We start from the raw sequence: 20,660 nt of genomic DNA, 5'->3' as shown, positions 1-20,660 counted from the left end.
GATTGTAACCTCGTGCTGTCATGTGGGGGAGGGGGAGGGGGAGCGAGCGCAAGAGCAAAAGGCCACTTTAACTACACAGAATTTAAATTATACTCTGCTTCCGAATTTTCATTCTAATCCTTAGCCAGTGTGCAGGAGGCCTGAAGTGACTTAGAAAGGCACAGTGAATACCAGTAGAACAGAGATCTTTTGTGGTAGCCCAGTTATCCAGAGCATGCATTACACCCAGTGCTCACCTGACAGAGGTTTCCGGAGAAACCAGCAGGGCAGAGACATTGGAATCCATTGACTTCATCTTGGCAGTGGCCCCCATTGAGGCAGGGGCTGCTTTCACATTCATTGATATCTTTCTCACAGTCATCTCCTGCATAGCCAGGCAAACAGGTACAGCGATAGTCATTAACTAAATCCTGAAAAGAGGGAGAAATCAGTCAGGTCAGTGCAAGCACATTTAATCCCCGAAAACAGTCTTAAAATGGGGTAAAATGAATTGAAAAAACACAGACAGCTCTCAAGTAATTTGTCCAGCAGAGAAACAAGCTGAATTACTGGTAGACCACAAGTGAGTTCTCATCGCCTTGCTGGAGGTATACGTGGTTCAAAATGCTAAAAAAATTCTCAATTCTAAAAAACGTTAAACTTTAAACTGTGACAGAGTTGTTTGTCAAATCGAAATTAAATGCAGATAAATTTTGCTTGCACTAAATCCAAGTGGTTTAATGAATTTTAACTTAAAACTGAATCTCTGCAATTTTGACAAAAAAAAACTTTTCACATAAAAAGCAAAGACGCACCTTGCAAGTTCCCCCATTTTGGCACTGCCCATGACAGTCATTAACATCTGTAAATAAAACAATTGTAAACATGAGGGATTAGGATATTAAAAAGACTCCCTTGTATCCATGGGATACAATTCTGTCATATTTGCTGCTCTCTCTTAGGTAAGCTGATTATGTTGGGTCTAATGCCAGACAACCCTCTGAAAATAGTTACCCAAACTTCAGTTTTAGCTTGATATCAGGAAGTAGTTACAATCTGTCCCAATGACTGATAAAACTATTATTTTCACGCTGGCACTTCAACTCCCTTTTTGAAAACAGTTCTGCAGATGTCTCCCTGCCCAGCAACGTTTTTTAGTTAGTCGTTCTGAAGGCAGTTTTGAACTTGACAAACCATACACTTCAGATCCATAAACAACCCCACACAAATAAAAATGCTAACCTGAATCGCAATTTTTGCCACTCCATCCAGGCATGCAATCACAGTAGTAGTCACCAATCAGATTTCGACAGGAGTTTGCATTTACACAAGGCTTTCCCTCACATTCGTTGGCATCTGGGACAAGAAAGGAAATTTTTAAGAAGTCATGTGAAAATAGCTGTTCTGGGCAGATGAGAACTTGCTCTTGTAACCAAAACAGAAAGAGAGAGTGAGCATGTCATAATTGAGCTGTGTTTTACCCTCCGGTGATTACAGCTTCAAATCGCAGGGCACCCACTCCAACCGAAGTTAGGTAATGTATCTATTCTCACCCAAATCCTTGCACGAAGCACAGAGCGCTTTGTAAGGGAGCTTGGACACAAGGTGAAAGGAGAGGAAGCTAACAGAGCAGGAGGAAACCCAACAATTGCACTTGCCATGTACAAATTTTAGCTTTTTCTTAAGGACGACCAGTAAGCATTCTAGGGGAACTCCCACTCACACCATCCCATCAGTTGTGAGTGGCACACAAGGGGAGAAGGGAAATAAAAAGGGCAATTCACCTATTTAAAACACAAGATGCAGTTTAGACAGATTCACTGACACAAGCCTAGTTACTAACTAATAGCAAGAAAAGCAGGATTAGACAATAAAAAGGAGTTAATCAAGCATTTCCAAAGTCCAGTGAGACTCTGCTTGCCCCCGTTGTAGTCAGGCAGATTAAAGGATTGCAGAAGGAATGCAGCCAGCCCATTCTTTGAGATCATCCCCATTCTAAATCCAGCTGAAAAACTCCTTGGTTTGAGGGAGTTGACATGACTGAGAAAGGTGTGGTGTCTTTTGCAGAGGAACAAATACTGCTGCATGTTTCCCACCAACAACCCCAACCTTTATTTAAAAAGTATGTTGCACTAGAAACAATCTACATGTCCAAGTCTTTGAAAAGGATTCAAAGGTGATCAGCAAAAATGGAGCTTTAAAAAAAAAGAGGAACGGCACTGGTTAAAATAATGGGTTTCTGGTCAGCTCATTACACAAGTACAAACCAAATTAAAAAAAAGTTACCTACCTAACTGGCACGTTTTGCCAGTCCACTGTTGTGGACAAACACATTTAAAGCCATCTACCATATCTTGGCATGTACCACCATGGGCACAGGGGTTTGGAGCACACTCATCAATATCTGCACAAATAGAAGAGTGACAGAAATTTAGTGAAATACAAAGAAAATTCTGCAATTACATTAAAGTTTAACGTCTGCCTCTTTCCTTCTGGATTTGGTCAGCCTTTATCTTACTTGCATATTCACTTATTTGTCATGAGCTAGCGCAAATATTTACACTTAATTAAACTGCAATGCAAAGTTGGGAGAATGGCCGACATGTCTTTGTTTTTTGTGTCTCCCCTGCCTCTGCCTTACGTGTGCAGCATCGGAAGCATCAGGATACTTACCAACAGTGCAAGTTGGGCCAGTCCAGCCAGGGGCACACAGGCACTCGAACCCCACTGCGGTTTCAGAACAGCTTCCTCCGTGATGGCAGGGATCAGAGATGCAGGCATGCTCAGCTAGAGTGCAAGAATATACCCATCAGCAATTCAGCATTCTATTTTAATTCCTTAAAAGTCATAACCCTATCCGATCATTTGCTTCCCAAACTGCCTTTCGCTCTCCGCCTCCATAGCCTGTGCCACTGTACGGTCTGTAAACAGGCAGTTTGTTTTTTGTTTGGATACAGATCCCATGTTCTCATTAGCAGTCCATGATTTCAGAGTCAGGAAATCATCTTTTATTTCAAACTGACCTAATCAATGCACCATGACTTATTGCTGACTTGATCCAGAACAAGGACCTCCAGCTCCAGGAATGGAATCCTACACTTCGAAGTAGTTTTTATTAGAATATATTTTAACTGCATCCGTAGGCAGTTAAAAGATCCTAGAAAAAACTGTAGCAAGCTCGACAAGTGCCTTGATAAAAACGGGTTGATCTTTGTACTCTGACTTGGATAAACTGCCATGGGATCTTAAAAACTTCTTAGAAACAAAATACCACAGCAGAGCCTAAAGATTTGATCTCTGCACGTATGTGTCAAGCCTACGAGCAAACTTGTAAAGCCAAGCTAATAAAGCCATCAACAGAAAAAAAAAGGTAGCTCACAAAAAGAGACAGATAAATCGACAGAACCAATTCATTGCTACAGGCCAGCCAGCTGCTTTTCATATGCGTTTATTAAGAATAAGGAAGTGTTTTCTTCATTGAATGGGAAACCTTAAGCAAATTCTTAAAGTTTATAGAAAGGCAGGAGTATGTCTTGAGAACTGCACAGTTAAGCGCGATAAAACCAAAAGATTCTAAAATGGGTCTAATTTTTTTCCCCTGCAAACGTGGGCATTTTTTTCAATTCATTCAAACTTAATTCTTAAGTAACGTGGCAACGTGCTTTCTTTAAACTATTTTTTCCCCCTTTCTCTTCCTGAAATCGAAACAGTACGGCACAAAACAAGACCATTTGTCCCACTGAGCCTATGCCAGCTCTTTCAGAAAGCAATTCAGTCAGTCCCACTCCCATGTTCTTCCCCCATATCCCTGCCATTTTTTTTTCCTCCTTCAAATCTCTTTTGAAGGTTGCTATTGAATCTGCATCCACCCCAAATCCAAACCACTTGCTGCATAAAAAAGGTTTTCCTCATTTTGCCCCTGGTTCTTTTGCCAATGACCTCCTTGGACACAGTGGCTTCAGCTGTGGCTCAGTGGGTAGCACTCTCACCTCTGAGTTAGATGGTTGTGGGTTCAAGTCCCACTCCAGGACTTGAGCATCAAAAAAAAAAAAGAGGCTGACACTCCAGTACTGAGGGAGTGCTGCACTGCTGGAGGTGCTGTCTTTCAGGTGGATGTAAAAGATCCCATGCCACTACTTTGAAGTAAACAGTGGAGTTCTCCCTGGTGTCCTGTCCAATATTTATTCCTCAACAAATGCAGCATTATAACAGTGCCTACACGTCAAAAAGTACTTAATTGGCTGTAAAGCACTGAGATATCCAGTGGTCACGAAAGGCACTATATAAATGCAAGTATTTACTTCAGACACTTTTCTGGACTGCAAGATCCAGCTACTCAATGGATCAGCTAACTAGACTCAATTATTACAACAGGGCTGTAAAGGAGAGCATGACAGTCAGTTAAAATGTGGCACTCGCTACCACAAGGAACAGTTGAAGCGAATAGCACAGAAAGTGAAAGCTACATAAACGAGCAAAAAAGGAATAGAAGGATATGTTGATGGCACCGAGGAAAGGGGGTGGGGTGGGGGAGGAGGCTCGTGGAGTATAAACACAGATTGAACTCGTTGGGCTGAATTGCCTGTTGTTGTGCTGTAAATACTTTGTAACTCAAATTGTTAACCTTAACACTCACCTATTTCACAGTTTTGCCCAGAATAGCCATCAGAGCAAGTACATTGGTACTTGTCAGGTCCAGTGTTACTGCAGGTACCACTATTCAAACAAGGCTGATGTGTTCCACAGTAATTTAAATCTGAAATTCAAAGACAAGACGTCTGGTTAGAAAATAATCAGTTTACATTTACGCGAGACAAAAAAGGAAAACACAACAGATGCTGGAAATTTCAGAAGAAAAAGAAAAAGATTGGAAATTGACAGGTCAGATAGCAACTGCAGGTTTTGGACAGGGCCCCCATCAGTACTCCAAATGTTAACCTCATTCTCACTGACAGCTCTGGCTGAAGATTGTGTTTAAAAATGACTTCCTGACAGTTTAAAAAAAATCTTGCACCATTGGAATCATCACTGGGTACACAGAAAATGAAAGACCTTTTAATCAACTAAGTCTTTAACATATCTACAATACAATCACAATACATTTTTATACTAAATCCAACATCTCCCATCTGCATTTTGGAACATTAGCAACTCACCAACGTATCTAAGGAGCTTAGCTTACCTTTGTTACACAGCTGACCACCCCAGTTAGTTTCACAGAGACACTGCCATGGTTCGATGCAAGTACCATGGACACATCCAGGATGAGGAATGCACTTATCACAGTACAACCCTTGCCAGCCATACTGGCACCTGTAAACAAGCAAAACATTAATTATATTTTAAAATTACAAAGGCAAACAGTCCTTCAACTTCTCTGAAGAGTTTCTAAAAAGGTATTCCTTTTTGCTTTGTTTATTGATGTTGTCATTTCTTATAAATAAACATTAAGGCAGACTTTCCAAGGTCTGAAGCCAACTTTCACACAAAAGAGTAACTGTTCAGGGAGACACAGCGTGCTTCTACCAAGTACAATATCATCTTATTTTCAGACCCTGCATAACTGAGTCAGAAAGGGTGTGTGACGAATCCTTCCTTAGCATTAGATTCAGCTTCTACCCTGAATCACAAGACTCCCTGAACAGACTAGCAAAATTTAACATTCCAGCTATCGATTTTTTTTTTTAAATCCCCACCTCAACCATACCAACTTAATTTTAATCTAAACATGCACACTTGCTGAACCAGCAGACCACTCATGATTGTTTCAACCAGATGAAAAGGAAAACCTCTTACTGGCATTGCAGGGGCACCACTTACTGCTCAGAAATGACCGATATGTAGCCACTTCCTGTGACCCCAAAGTGACTGCTGGAAAGCAATTTACTTCTAACACTGATCCGTCCAACAGTTAAGGTTAAATGATCAGCCTGGTGTATTTTGGTAGCTGTCTTTCATTTCATTACTTCTTTTTCCCATACTCTAGCATTCCCCCTCCCTCCATGTTATTTTCCCAGTGCTGAAGATAGTGTGGGGGTGGCGGGGGTTGGGTGATGGTAAGGATGGAGTTTAAGTCACTTCAAAACTGAACCGCATGCAGTTACAGCTGGATGTCTGGATACAAGTTTAACATTACAAGCCATGACAGTTAAAAGTGCAGCAGGCACGCACTAAGAATAGTAAATCGCAGTTAAGATCTACAACGCTGATTTACAAAGTACTTGCAAAGCAGTGCGAAAAACAAGTACCATATAAACCAGGAATCTTTTAAGCTCTAATTAGGTTACTGGCACCTAAAAGCAATGTCAGCCTTCGCGACTCCCATGTTATTTCCCCCAGGATAGCAGAAAATGAGTCTCCGAAAATTGTCCATAACTTTACCCATTTGAACCAAACATTAAAAGGTACATTTCTGACTTTCCTACTTTACTATTTATATCAGAGTTTGGGGAGGAAGAAATGAAAATTAAAATCAGAACAATTTAAAGTTGCCATAATTTTACCAAGGGCCCGTACCCACAGCCTGTTAATTCTCTAGTGTTTTAAAAGCTAATCTAATGGGAAACAAGAGATCTGTAAATAGAGAAGAGTTGACATGGAATCAAGGACTAAGTGGCAAGGCGGCAATTAACTTGAAGCTGCTAATAAACCAAAAATAAACCTGTCTACACAAGTTAAAGAAGAATTTACTTTCCCCCAAAAACAAAAATTCTCAACGGCTCATTACAGGATAAAAAAAAACAAAATCCATTTGTTAACTTTCAGTAGCAAACTTGTGCAAAATTTCTAATTAAAGCAAACATGCAAGCACAGACTTAATGAGCTGCAGGCTATGAAACGTTTACAGTCCAAAATTGTTAACTTCTTTCCCCATTTTACAGATACAGCTAAACATCATTGGAGCAAGTTTCATTGTGGATGTTAGAAATAGATTAGTTGCAATCTTTAAAGGTCACTGCCCAGTATAAATCTAGGAGTAGCTCTGCATTAACGAAAGTGACTTATTTATAAAATAGGGGTGCGGGACTGAGAAAGGAGGGGCTATTGCTTCAAGCAAGGCTATTATTCAATTCAGAAACAACTTAAAAGTCTCAACAAATTAAAAACAAGCCAGAGAAGGAAATATACTCTTCTGAAAGGAAAATAACCCAGCATTAGGTATTAATCCAGAACAGCCCTGCCACAAAGAAGTATCCTGTTTGTAATATACTTCAGCAAGTTCTCATGGGAAATTCTCAACAATTCCATTAGATTTGCACAGATGGGCAATCTTCGCCTACCCAGCAGAATCTGAGCTGAAGTTAGCACAGCAGATGCAATGAACCACTCAAGCACGAACTAAGCATTTTTAATTATTAAGTGGCTTCGCCAGTAATTGTATTAAAATGGAACCAGAAAGCAAACCTTTCAGATGCATAAACTCCAACTAAATCAGTGCTAAAATGCTTCATGCAGCGATCAAAAAAAGATGAAAACACAGTTCAGGGCAAGCAATGTTCAGTTCTGTAATCCAAAAATTATTGAACACAAGGCCTAAACTTCTACAAATGCCTTCACTCTTCTAACCTACAGATAGCAGGTCAGCCAGCTGTGGCATAGAATGGGGAATCCATTGTAAAAGATACAAATGTTCAGCAGAGAGCTGCGGAGCTATGCAAATTAACTGTGGGAACATTGCACCTTAAGTAAATAATCACCAGTGCATGCCCAGACAATGAGTGGGAGGTGAGCTGTTTTTTTCATATTAAAAAAAAAATGGGAGGCCCAGAACCTAGAAACAAAGCTCGCTGTGCTGGTTCAATTGCTGTAACCCCTGCTAGGCATGTTTATTCTGATGACAACAGCACAAATTAATGCCAGCCTCTCCCCATCTGCTCTAGTCAGTTTCATCAACAGTTTTGATTTGAACCTGACAGTAATTATCAAAAATTAATAGAAAGGAATTTAAGGATTTAATTTAGGGCACAAACCTGCTCAGTTAACCATCAGATTAAAAGCCTGCTGTGTGTACATTAGCTGTATTTGCAGATCAGGAGAGACAGGTGTAATTTTTAAGATTATGTCGTCTCTGGAGAACAAGCGTCTCATGGGAAAACAATTAAATGAAGAAATGGACATTCCATCTTTTTAAGCAATTTGCACAACCGCACACACCCTTACACTTTCTGGAAATGGCAAGTTAAGTGAAGCGCTTTATCCCACTCCCAACAAGCACCCCTCCCCCAGCAATCCCCTTGCTTTTCCACCTCTCCATTTCCCCAGCACAAGCCTTTTAACATGGCAGTATTACAAAAAATATTTACTTCCATACTTCCTAAACTAAACCTACAACTGCGCTCCTAAATTTGCAAACAAGCAACTACAACCGAAGCATTAAAAAGGCCAGCATTCGAATTTTTGCATTCAGTTACTACTGAGACGCTGCCATTAACCTCCGAACAATTCGAGTGCAGCAGAGAGGAGCAGAGACTGCTTTGACTAATCCTATTTTAAAGATTGCTTTGCTTCTACTTATAAAGTTAGTGCTCATGCACTGGATGGGGAGCGGTGGGGGGGGTTGGAGGAAGGGGGCTGTGTGGGAAACAAAGAAAAATGAAGAGCAGAATGAGTAGAGGTGGGAGGACATGGAACCAAATTTAAATAGCTTACAGTTACAGTGCAACTGGTGATTATCACCATGTCAGAGCAAGCAATGTAACATCAACTTAGTCTAGTGGCAACAGTCCACGGTCATAGCTTCCCTCGAGATCAGGAGCACAAACAATTAGGATAGCCTGGAGTTGGTTTGTTCCTGCACTTATCTTTCTTGCATAATAGATGTTGGCAGAGTTTCTAAAACCACTGTTGAATTACGAAATAAAATTGTTTTTAATAAAATGTCTAAACTGCCACTCTTAACATCTCAATTTAACCCTTGGAGTGTAGCAAAGCTCAGAGCTTCGCTGGCCTGCAGCAAACATGAGCAGTAATGCTTCCAGGTTTGAGGCCTCAAAAAAAAACGGAATTCAAAAGTGTCAAATCTTTACATTTGTGTTCAGACTTGGGAGTGGAATCCTTTGAAGTCTGCTTTTTTGTCCTGTTTCAAGATACAGGCATGATGTGTTGCATCATTCTATACACGTCCCAAAAATAAATATTGGAACCCAAGTAATAAAACAAAACAACCACGCGTTTAAAATTAATTTAGTGTCGGGAGATCAATTCAGAATTGTTTCTTAGAGAATGACTTGTTCAGAAGAGCGAAAATATCAGGAGAGTCAGGCGAGAGTTAAAAGTGTACGCTGCATTGTGTACTCTTCAGTTCATCTGTCTGGCCCCAAGGTTCGAAAGCAATCATCTCCTTCAGCCCTGTTTATTCCTACATTTCCAAGTAAAATGTTTTTTTTTTTAAAGCTGTACCAGTTTGTTTTTATTAGAAAGAACTTGTACCAGAAGTTTCATGCCCTGAAGATGTCCCAAAGATTTTTTTAAAACTGCCATTAAGTTAATTTTGAAATGAAGTCACTGATGTTTTGTAAGTAAACATAGCAGCCAATTTGCTTAAAGTAAGGTCTTAACACAAGATAGCAAACCATTGTTGGCCAGAACACCAGGGGAACTAAATGCTCTTCACGAGCGTGCAGTGAAATGTCAACCTAGATATGGGCAGTGAAGTCCCAGAGCAGGGTTTGAACCCACAATTTTCTAACTCAGTGTATTATTACAGACTCGAGCGTTACAGCGAAATTATTCTTGGCATTTCAGTCATTTAATCACTGTCACATTAGCATTGTTTTCAATACGATGCTTTAATAGCAAACTCAGGAAGCCTGGAATTCTGTGACCTGGCAGCGTTCAAGAGATGAGCAAAAATATTTCTGAAAGAGTACAGCAGGATCGGTGAAGATTTACATCAGGTCCTGACCCAAATCCTGGAACAGGTCTTGGTTCCGAACAAGTCATTTTCCAAAGAGTCAGCTGTGGCTCGGTGGATAGCACTCACCTCAGACTCAGAAGGTTGAGAGTTCAAGTCCCATTCCAGGACTTCCGCACAAAAAACCTAGGCCGACACTCCAGTGCAGTACCGAGGGAGCGCTGCACTGCCTGAGGTGCAGTCTTTCTGATGAGACTTTAAACTGATGCACCGGCCCGCCTGCCCTCTCAGGTGGACGTAGAAGATCCAATGGCACTATCTGGAAGAGCAGGGGAGTTCTCCCCAGAGTCCTGGCCAATATTTATCCCTCAATCAACATTTAAAAAAGAAATTCTGATCTTAATCAAAGACCTGTTTGTGGGAGCTTGCTGTATGCAAATTAGCTGCTGCATTTCCTACATTACAACAGTATCTTCACTTCATTAGCTGTAAAGCATTTTGGGATGCCTTTGGTCATGAAAGGTGCTATATAAATGCAAGTCCGTCTTCCTTCCAAAAGCTCAAAGGGTTTCGCACATTAACATGAGTTTCAGGTATCTACTTCCTCGCTGCAATGTGACCAATTTTGCCCATTTTACAATCAAGTTTACAATAAATGCCCAGTGCTTTCAGAGGGGCTTGTGTGTTTACCTGCAGTCTCCAGGTACTTTGCAGGAACCATGCTCAGGGCTGCAACCCTGACGACAGATAGCTGGAAAGGAAGAGGAGGGTATTACAATTCAACTAGCATACAGACAACTCTTGCAAACATTCTGCTGGATATGGTTTAACCCCCACCAGCATTAGAAAGTGTCAATCCAAAAATATATCTTCTTGAAAAGAGCAATTGGGATTTAAATCTGAAAAGTGAGAGAACTTTTCTGCACATTGGGGGCTGAATTTTACCAGTCCCTCGACACGGTGGGTTACGGTGCGGGGGGGGCCTGTAAAATTCTGTGGGGAGAAGGGCCTGCTGCAGATTACTGGCAGCGGGAGGGATCTCTGTGCGGCCCCTCTCCAACCGCACAGTGGCAGCACCCCAATTAGAATATGTTAAACGGGACTTACCTCTGCAGATTATGCAGACTGCCGCCTTTCCATGGACACTTACTGATGTTACTTTAAACAGGCGGCGTCACGTGCCGGCCCGTTCACTATTTGAAAAGCCAGCAGGTCATCGGAGTCAGACGGTTTCATGACAGAAGGCAAGTTGCGTTTGTAGGGGTCTCGCTCTGCATCCTTAAAGGGAGGGGGAATCACAGGGGTCTCGCTCTGCGTATTGGAAGGGAGGAGGGAGGGTGTCTGGGATTATTGGAGGGTTCAACTTTGTTTATCACATGGAAATAGGTCTGGCTCAGCCTACATTGTGTGATCCTCTGCTCCTGAGGATCCGTATGCGTCAGAGGCAAAAATCAACAAGCAGGTGCGAGCCACGTAGAGGCCCCCGGTCGTGAACAGCAGCTCCCAAGGGGAGCTCACCATTGCGACTGCCATGCATCTACAGGCCCATGATATGCCATTGGATGTCAGAACACCAGCCTCAGAGGCAACCGCGCATACCGAGGGTGGTGACACGTCTGTGCCCTGCTCAAGGATGACCTGCAGCTCATGGGCTCTGGTGGACATCCCATGCCTTTGTTCCTCATAGTGGCAGCAGTTCTCAAGCCTGATGCCTCTGCAGCCTTTCAGGGGCCCACCGGAGACCTTTGTGGGGTCAGAGTCAGCAGTGTACCACTGCATCAGGAAGGTCACCAATGCCCTGCACCGGAGGGCCAGCGTGTATGCCTGCTTCAGGACAGGCTCTCACATCCAGGCCCAGAGGGCCATCGGCAATGGCATCATTGTCGGAGAACCATAGGTTGTAATGTTCATAGACTGCACTCAAGTGGCCATCAGGCCTCCCGCCAGGCTCCCACCTGCAGACATCACCATTAAAGGAGCCCTCTCAATCTAGGTGAAGCTGGTAAGTGATCACCGCAGATGCTTGCTGCGAATGTGTGACCGCTTCTAAGGCAGCTGCAACGACACCTGGGTCTCATGCCAGTCCCGGCTGCCACCGCTGTTCACTGAACTGGCTCAGATGGTGGGGCTGGCTTCTTGGAGATAAGGGCTGTCCTTTGCAGACATGACTCCCGACACCAGTGACAGACCCCACCACTGCCGCAGAGGAGAGATACAATGCCAGCCACTGAGCTACAGGAGCCACCACCGAGCAGGAGATCGGCATACTGAAAGAACGCTTCCAATGCCTGGATGGATAGGGTGATGCCCTGTACTACAGGCCGAAAATGCTAACTCCTTTCTTTGCTGCTCTGCACAACTACGGACCCAATAGGGGCCAGGCCTGGCACGATGAGGACAGATGTCAACAGGATTCCTCCTCGGACTATGAGGATGCTGAAGACCTACAGCATGAAAGACGCAAGGAGGACAGATGGCACCCAGGCTCGGCACACGGGGCTAGCGGTGAGTTAGGGTCGTACAGCAGTGGCTTATCAGACAAAGGCTGTCTGCTCCATAGGAACCAACATGAGCTCTGCAAGCCACACGTCACCCTCGCTCACCTGCTGTGCCCCAGTCCACATCTGCAGCATCCCTGTGTAACCTATTAGAGGCAGCAGCTGACTGAGCCAATGTCCATGTCACTGCATCCGTGGAGACGCTCATGAGTAATGGTGGCATGGCTATGATGTTATCGCATATGTTGGCTCATCTGAAGGGCCAACGGTGCAAAGGAATGACACTGGCGCTACATGCTGGCATAGAGAAAAGGACACATGTTGGTGAGGAACATTTAGTGAAAGACGTATTTACATTGCTGTGACACCTGTGCATTCCCATTTGCGTCAAATGTGTTCTCTGTAAACGGGAGAGGTTGCCCCTTCTTGGTGCAACATCTGCACGAGCAGCCTGACTGGAGGAAAGTTGCTGATCTGATTGCCCTTTGGCTGTGGATGACTTTGGCGCTCATACCCTGTGCACACGAGGCCTACCAGGCCCCGGCTGGCTGGGGGAGTGCTCGCTCATCCCCTTCCAGTATTGGACCCTTTGACGGCGGATAGCCCCACGGCTATTCACCTCCTCTGCCATCTCCAGCCAGACTACCATGTTCAGGCAGGAGGGCCTCTTCTTACCGTCTCTGGTGAAAAGGACCTCCCGCCTTGCCCGCACAGCCTGGAGGACAGTGACCAGGGAGGCTTTGCTGCACTGTGGGGCCACCCTAAAGCACCCCTCTGCCATCCTCGGCTTTTGCTGTGGTCCTTTAAATGCAAAGGTGACTCCACCGTGTAACTGCCCTAATTTCTGGCTGCAAGGTTTGTCTTACACATGTTTGAAAACCAATGCCGGACTAGTGAAGTAATCGGAGCTGTTGTAATGGTTTTTCAACTATTACATATCGACACATGTCCACAAACACTTTGCTTCTGCTGATCATATTTATTGGTGTAATATTTCTAGTTGGCAATGCAGCTAGAATATGAACATATTTTTCTTTTTTTTTAAAAACAAAGATCGTATAATTGCAGTTACATGTATTTTCACATAATAGCAGAGAAATGAATACAGATTCCAAATGCATATCAGTCTGCAGCTTTTCACACTCAGATGATTAGATGCTCATAGCAGGTAATTATTCTTCAATTATGGTTTTATTTCTGTTGCGTATTTGCCTTTTATGATATATTTAAGTCTCATGTCCTGGAATGTGCAAAATTATTATAACCCAGGTGCGGCACACCTACAAGAAGGAATGTTACACTTGAGTGGAAGAGGATCACAACTTCACAGGACACTGGGACACAGCAGGGTAAGTATGTGGCAGCAAAGCAGTAAGTGCTGGGGTAACTCAGCAGGTCAGGCAGCATCTGTGGAGAGAGAAGCAGAGTTAACTTTCCGGTCTGCGAACTTGGTCAAGTTAACTCTGCTTCTCTCTCCACAGATGCTGCCTGACCTGGATTTCTACAGCACTTTCTGCCTTGCTGCCCAATTGACAGCAGCCCCACTCTTCAGCAGTCAGGTAAGTATTTCTTTGGCAGCTGTCAGGAAGTAGGTGCTGGGGCACTTTAAATAGAGCCCAGCACCTGCTGCACAGCTGTCAAAGGATTCTTCACTGCGCCGAATGTCCCGCCTCTCCCCACATAATATTTGGGGGGGGGGGGGGGGGGGAAAGAGAGGGGGGTGCTCAGTACAGTGATGCTAATGAGCCCCTGCGCATATTATCATGGGGGCTCTGCAGCGGCCACTAAATGCAGGCACCCTGCCGAGTTTAAAGGGCGCCACCCCAATTCAGCCCTGGATATTCAAATCTGCAATAGCTAAAGAATACAAGTTCAACAATTCTCGGTTATAACTGCTGAAGGATTTTTCTGGGGCTTTTTAAAATGAGCACAATCTTTTTCTGAGCCACGCTAAATTCCTGGGCTGGTTTCCAAAAAGATCATAGATTAATTGCTCCCATCCAATGTCACCCTTCTCAAATACAAGTTTAGCACTTGTAAGTTTTAAAAAGAAAAGCCACCAGCACAATTAAAATCAATTTGAGAAAATCATTGCCACAGGTCACATTAAAAGAAAAAAGACTAACCTTTGTTACAGTCATGTCCCATCCAGCCCTCCAAGCATGTCTTGTTGCCATTGTGATCACAGGTATAGTGCCCAAAAAAATCATCTCTTGGTCTGCAAAACTTGTTACATCCAAATCCATAGTAGTATTCATCGCACATCACCCTGATTTGATATTCAAAGTGGGCGACAGCACCATTGTGTCGCAGGGTTTGCCAGTGGTGACTAGGATTGATCATCCCAGAATAGACAGCCTTCTCTATCGTGTCTCCTGGACCTGTAGTTAAAACAAAATACAACAATATGATATCTACAAGAATATTTTGTTGCTTCACTAACCCAACTCTAAAATTTATCCCCATTCTCAGGCGAAGTGACTGTAGAATAACCATTCTCCAAATGATTTCGGCTCAAGGGTCTGAATGGCCTACTCCTGTGGCAATGGTAGCCCTTTCCTTTACTGAATCCCTAGCAAAAATAGCACCTATCGTATGCATCACTGATCCATTCAACAGGCTGTTGCACAGAATGCTGATTGATATCTATATTCACATACCAGTACTGGCACAGACAACGGGCTGAATGGCCTCCTTCTGTGCTGTAAACTTTTCTATGTTTCTACCTTCTTTACAAAATGTTGTTACGGCTCCTTGCAGCTGTCAAGAATGCAAATGCCGACATAACTTGTTCTTCACATTGAGAAACCCGACATCTGACATTCTGATATCAAAGTGATATCATTCAATGTTTGAGCAAGTTTGCTCAAATTAACACCAAGTGTAATGTTGGATGACATATATGCTCTACCCTATAGCAGACTGGCAGCAATAACATATCTGCAAACACTGGAAATTACACTTCTCCCGCACGCAGACTTCTTGCCCTCTTAAGAAAAGGTTTCACACTGTGATCAGAATCTGTATGGTACACTGGCTCTCAGATGTTATCTATTATTAGCTGTCATCTCAGGCTTCAAGAACAACCTTGGAACAGCGTCTCTAAATTATGCCGCCAAAATAATATTTCACATCAACCTGGCACATCGTACAGCTCTGTGGCATTTCACAGTGCCTTTTGAGTCTGCCAAATAGCCCGATTTAACGCTTCCTTTAAACCTGCTGCCGGCAGCACTTGGCTAGAAAGTGAAGATTTATCATAAAACATCTAGAATACCTGCACACAGTTAGTAAGGGATGATAGCACTGAACTGTGCTTTGCCCATCCATGGTCAATTATGACAGCAGCCAACCCAGCCTCCTGGCTGGAAAGAGATCACACATCAAAGTATTTATTATCCTAGCAGATTATACAAAAATGAGCCAAATTATGAAATATTGGCATATTAATGTAACTTACAAATGCTATGGGAAACTAAGTCTTAATGACTTTTTAAGGACTTAATGCAACTTTGGTAACTGGACATATTCCAGGAAGAAGCTAGTGAAGCAGCTGCAATTTTTAAAATTATGGGTAACTCTTTAAGACAGATGAGGAGAAATTTTCTCTCGGAGGGTTGCGCGACTTTGGAACTCTCTCAGAAGGTGGTGGAGGCGGGATCATTGAATATTTTTAAGGCAGATGGTATCAAGGGTTATTGGGAGTAGATGGGAATGTGGAATTCGAAACACAAACAGATCAGCCATGATCTTATTGAATGGCGGAACAGGCTCGAGGGGCCGAATGGCCTACTTCCGCTCCTAATTTGTAGGTACTCTGAAGTGCACGGTAACTCCCGATTTTAATTTCTAGAATGCTTTCAGTGCAATAACCATTACTGTAATTCTCAGTTTAATGTACTAAATGAACTCGTGTTGGACCCATAAAGTCAGCAGGTCCTGTTCAACTGAAAACAAACAGGATGACTGTCAAACTCTAACCCAGCCTAACTTTCTTTCTCTTGCAGCTTTGGGACATTTTTAACAACTGGAAGGGTTTTACTGTGTGATTATAAAGGCCACTCTTCAAAAAATCGTTACCTGAAGTAACATTTGTCTATAAATACATAAATTTACAACTAAAATTTCTCCCAACCAAGAAGCCAACAGACTCAAAACGATTTCCAAGGTTATTTTCTTGCTCAGAGGTTTAAACACCGCAGGCCATTTATATTATCCATCTTCATTACATCCCCGCAGCACTTTGATAAAACAATCCCTGATAACCAATCTGTAAAAGTCCATCAAAACAATGATAAACCAACAGATTAACACATACACGAGCACTCAGGCAAACCATAGAAAGATTAACCCTTAGGCATTCCCCGAACAGGCCGATCAAAAAAAAAGTTATCATTTCCAAATCAAGATAATAAGCAGATTATACGGTGTGGCAAGTTAGTTATTTCCTGATCCTACATTTAAGAATTAAGCATTCCAGAGATACCCACCTGCTTAAAAAGGTAACAAGGAACTTTATCTGGCCCAAGGTATTGTAAATACTATTTAACCAAATTCAGAAGTACAGCTGTTAAAATTAAAAACTAAAAAGGTGAACTGGCAGATTTCCTGCAAATTAACTCTGCTCACTTTGTGTAATAAATTCAGTAAAGGATAGCCCTATATTTGTAGGCCAAGTCAATAGTTAACCGCAAAAGATAAATGAGAGAAAATACTAAGGCATAATCTGCAGGAATGTGCAGCACCAGTTCATTCGTTTTGATGTACACCTTCAACACAAAGCGCAAGTTTTAACACCCAGATCCACCATTTATATATCTTGATCTAGTTAAGATCTTTTTTGTCACCCAGCAGCTCAGTTATAGAAGAGTGACAGATCTGCTTCCTCGCTGCACAGCCAACCATCAACCAGTTTTCATTGATACTCCCGCTTGGCTAGCACAGTTACTGGGCTGACCACCAACCTACAGCTGTAGTAACGGCTCACCCGCCTTCAATCTAGATAACCAGCAAAAGCATTCGTACAAGAATCTGACATATTAAAACTCATCTCTAGCTAATAAACTTGTCCTGATATTAGACCATATCAATTCGCAGAGCTGTAAATCTTAAGCCTGTAATAAGTGAGCTTTGCTTCCCTTTGTGATTACAAAGATCATACTGGATAACAAATGCATTGTTCCAAGTGTAAAAATATCAATTCACGCTCAGCCAAATGTGCAGCAAGGAATAGGTTTGTTGCTTTCACACCAACACACCCCTCCCACCCCCACAAGCTAGGAATTTCCATATTTTGCTTTGTAACAGTTACCCAGTTTGATGTAGGGCAAATACATTACAAAATCAAACAATGTTAATTAAAAATATGACAGATGAAGTATTATTGCAACTCTGCTGAAGAGACGATTTGCCCCCCCCCACAGAACTTCAGTGTCTGATTAAGATGGAATAGCAAACCTCTGTCCTTCATAACCCCAGTAATCGAAGGACTTCAGTTACGTGGATAAAATCGACAAAACTGTGGTTGTTCTCCTTGGAGAAGGGAAGGTTGAGAGATTTCATAGAGGTCTTCAAAATCATGGGTCTAGACAGAGTAGATCGCGAGAAACGGTTCCCATTGGCAGAAGGGTTAAGAACCAGAGGGCAGCAATTTATGATTGAGAAAAAAGAATTTTTACGCAGTGAGGATCTGGAATGTACTGCCCGAGCGTGTGGTGGAGGCAGATTCAATTGTGGCTTTCAAAAGGGAATTGGAATAAGCATCTGAGAACATTTGCAGGGCCACAGGGAAAGGGTGGGATAGCAGGACTAGCTGAATTGCTCTTGGAGAGAATCTGTGCAGACAATGGGCCAAATGGCCACCTTCTCTGCTATAACCATTCTGTGATTCATTAGCTCCCCCATCATAAATAGGGCTCAGCTGTACTTCCAAGTCAGAATTTTACCCGAGACCACAGAGCTTGAGAAATGAGAGGTCAGTTCAACAATCTGCAGTTAAAAATGCTCGTTTCATCTAGCTTCTGTCTGCATCAACAGGTATGTTTATGCATTTCAATTTGTATGTATTTTAAAAGTATACGGACTTTCAACAATCCAGGAAATCCTAAACTGGGTCAAGTGTTAATACAGACAGTTGAGAATTTTGCCAGAGCTAGAGGAAATGCAAGCAGTACAGTCATTACAGGTTTATGATATACAGTTGTGCATATGACTCCTGGTCAAGGCCACATAGGCCTGCATGACCCAAACACCTGCCGTTACCCATCAGCTGTATAAAAAACACTCATAGCCAAGTAAGGCATGTTCCTCCCTACTTGCTGCCCCTCCCCCACAGCCCACCTGTCAGCACACAGTCCAACACTGGGAATGGGCTAAGCTTAAAAGGGGGAGAAGAATGCCCACAACTAGACTGCACCATCCCTTTAGGTTGATAATGTGGGATTAAGTGTCAGAATAAGACGAGAGACAAAACTTGATTTGACTGGGGATTGGGGGGGTTTGAAGAAAATCAAAAACATTAAATAACAAATTGGGTAATCAACTGTAGCCCAAATCCAGCCTCCAAACCAAGATTAAGAGATCTGCAAATGCCTTACATCCTCTACACTTTCAAACTGAGCCTCCCTGGTTTAAGTTAAAATGACATGATGTAACATCTACTTTACTGAGCATGCCATTTCTATTTATACTGCACACAAATCTGTAACCCAAGTCGACTCCAACACTTACTGGTGTCATTATTGTAGTCACAGGCTTCCACAATCAAAGTATAGGACCTCTGCAAGACAAACAGAAAATGCAGGCATTAAAATCAGGAAGCATGAAAGCAACATTCTTTTTAAAAAAAGACATCCATTCAAAAAAAGTATCTGCACTACCCTGAGATTTGTATACCTTGCAGAGCCAAGCAAGCAGCAATTAAATAGCACAATGTTTTGAGATGGACAGTAATTATTTAATTAAAACTGCAGTGACCTTTAAATGAAAAAGGTTCTCATCGCCTGTACAAATCGGAAGTGGAAAGGATAGTTACCATTATATTCCCCCACCCTCCCTCCCTGCGCCCCCTGCAAGTTAAATGATCTTGCATTTCCAACTCTTCCTTCCCCCAAATGTTTTACATTTCGCAGATTTAAACCTGAAGCTGTCAATTTCTGTAGCACAATGGATGTCAAAAGTGCTTTTTCTTCCCCCTGCTGCTGTTGTAAGTGAAGAACATTGAGGTGGAAGAGTTAAACCGAGCAATACAATCCCATGGGGTTTCTTCATTTCAGCACCCTTTTCAAAATGCTTTGTCTGTCTTAGGCCATCACTACTCCCACAAGTATCAAATATCCAAGGGCAGATCTTATGAATCTCAGCAGAAGAAAAGGAACATTTTCCTGTCTGAACAAAAGCTGGTGCGAAAAACCATCCTGGAAAAAAAACACACCTACTCGCCACATCGACAGGCACAGCATTATCCCACTGGAACGCTGCAACACTGTCAGCATTGAAGAGTAATACTAGATAATGCGAAACCTTGCCAGAATACTAAAACACTCACCAAACTCCCTCAAATTTTAAGAGCAAAACTTTTTATAAATGGCAGCCAGTTGCATCGATCTTACTGCAGTTTATTGAACAAAATGATTCTGGTTATTCCATACTCTAGGTTTACAAGGACTATTTGGGTCAGCAGTTATTAAAAATGTTATTTTTTCTCCTCAAAAGGAACTGTTTTAACTTCCTAAATAACTACGAAGGTCAAAATCCTGACAGCAAAAGTCCAAACAATACCTCAATGAATGCAATCGCCAAATTTTACAAAAAAAACAAGGTGGGATAGACAGCATTTTTGGATTGAAACCCAATTGTGTCATATTCACAGCCAAGTGAAACTTCGGTTTCACTTGCTGATCACTGTGGGAAAAAGCCTTTAACAGGACCAAAAACAGGCAAGCCCAGGCAAGTACCTCATGCCTCAATTTAAGAGACTCAACCTGCAGCCTAAAAATTACTTGTTAGGTGATAGGATCATAGCATTACCTAATGCCACCAAAAATCTAATTAAGCACGGGAAGCAATTTGAAATCGGAGGTTTGCTTTCAAAGTGTAGCAGCAAAATATTTGGTGCAATTAAACTCAAAAGTCAATGCATATGCAGCTTGGTATTCAAGTTTTGCATTAAGTGTGGCAGCAATGGGCACAGATGATGAAGGTGGGCATCACAGAGTATGAGGTGACCAAGTGTTACTATGGCCTTAATCTGAAATCATAGGATTCAACACCACAGATAACCAATTGCATTTATATAGCGCCTTTAACGTAGTAAAATGTCCCAAAGGTGA

At 42.5% G+C, this 20,660-nt stretch overlaps 1 protein-coding gene across 1 annotated transcript in view; it reads right to left on the bottom strand.

The window, feature by feature from the left end:
• The window catches only part of jag1b (jagged canonical Notch ligand 1b), a 47,672-nt gene that overhangs the window by 16,573 nt on the left and 10,439 nt on the right, over positions 1-20,660 (bottom strand). The window contains exons 3-12 of the mRNA XM_068044327.1: positions 19,060-19,108; positions 14,457-14,711; positions 10,523-10,583; positions 5,162-5,292; positions 4,616-4,735; positions 2,653-2,766; positions 2,270-2,383; positions 1,222-1,335; positions 795-841; positions 237-410 (exon numbers count right to left, since the gene is read on the bottom strand). Of these exons, the coding sequence (XP_067900428.1) occupies positions 237-410; positions 795-841; positions 1,222-1,335; positions 2,270-2,383; positions 2,653-2,766; positions 4,616-4,735; positions 5,162-5,292; positions 10,523-10,583; positions 14,457-14,711; positions 19,060-19,108 (1,179 nt within the window). The remainder of the gene's footprint in view (positions 1-236; positions 411-794; positions 842-1,221; positions 1,336-2,269; positions 2,384-2,652; positions 2,767-4,615; positions 4,736-5,161; positions 5,293-10,522; positions 10,584-14,456; positions 14,712-19,059; positions 19,109-20,660) is intronic.

This window comes from Heterodontus francisci, chromosome 13 (assembly GCF_036365525.1).
Source record: "Heterodontus francisci isolate sHetFra1 chromosome 13, sHetFra1.hap1, whole genome shotgun sequence".
Taxonomy (NCBI): domain Eukaryota; kingdom Metazoa; phylum Chordata; class Chondrichthyes; order Heterodontiformes; family Heterodontidae; genus Heterodontus; species Heterodontus francisci.
The sequence above is the reverse complement of the archived record's forward strand: the minus strand, read 5'-3'. Positions and strand labels throughout refer to the sequence as shown.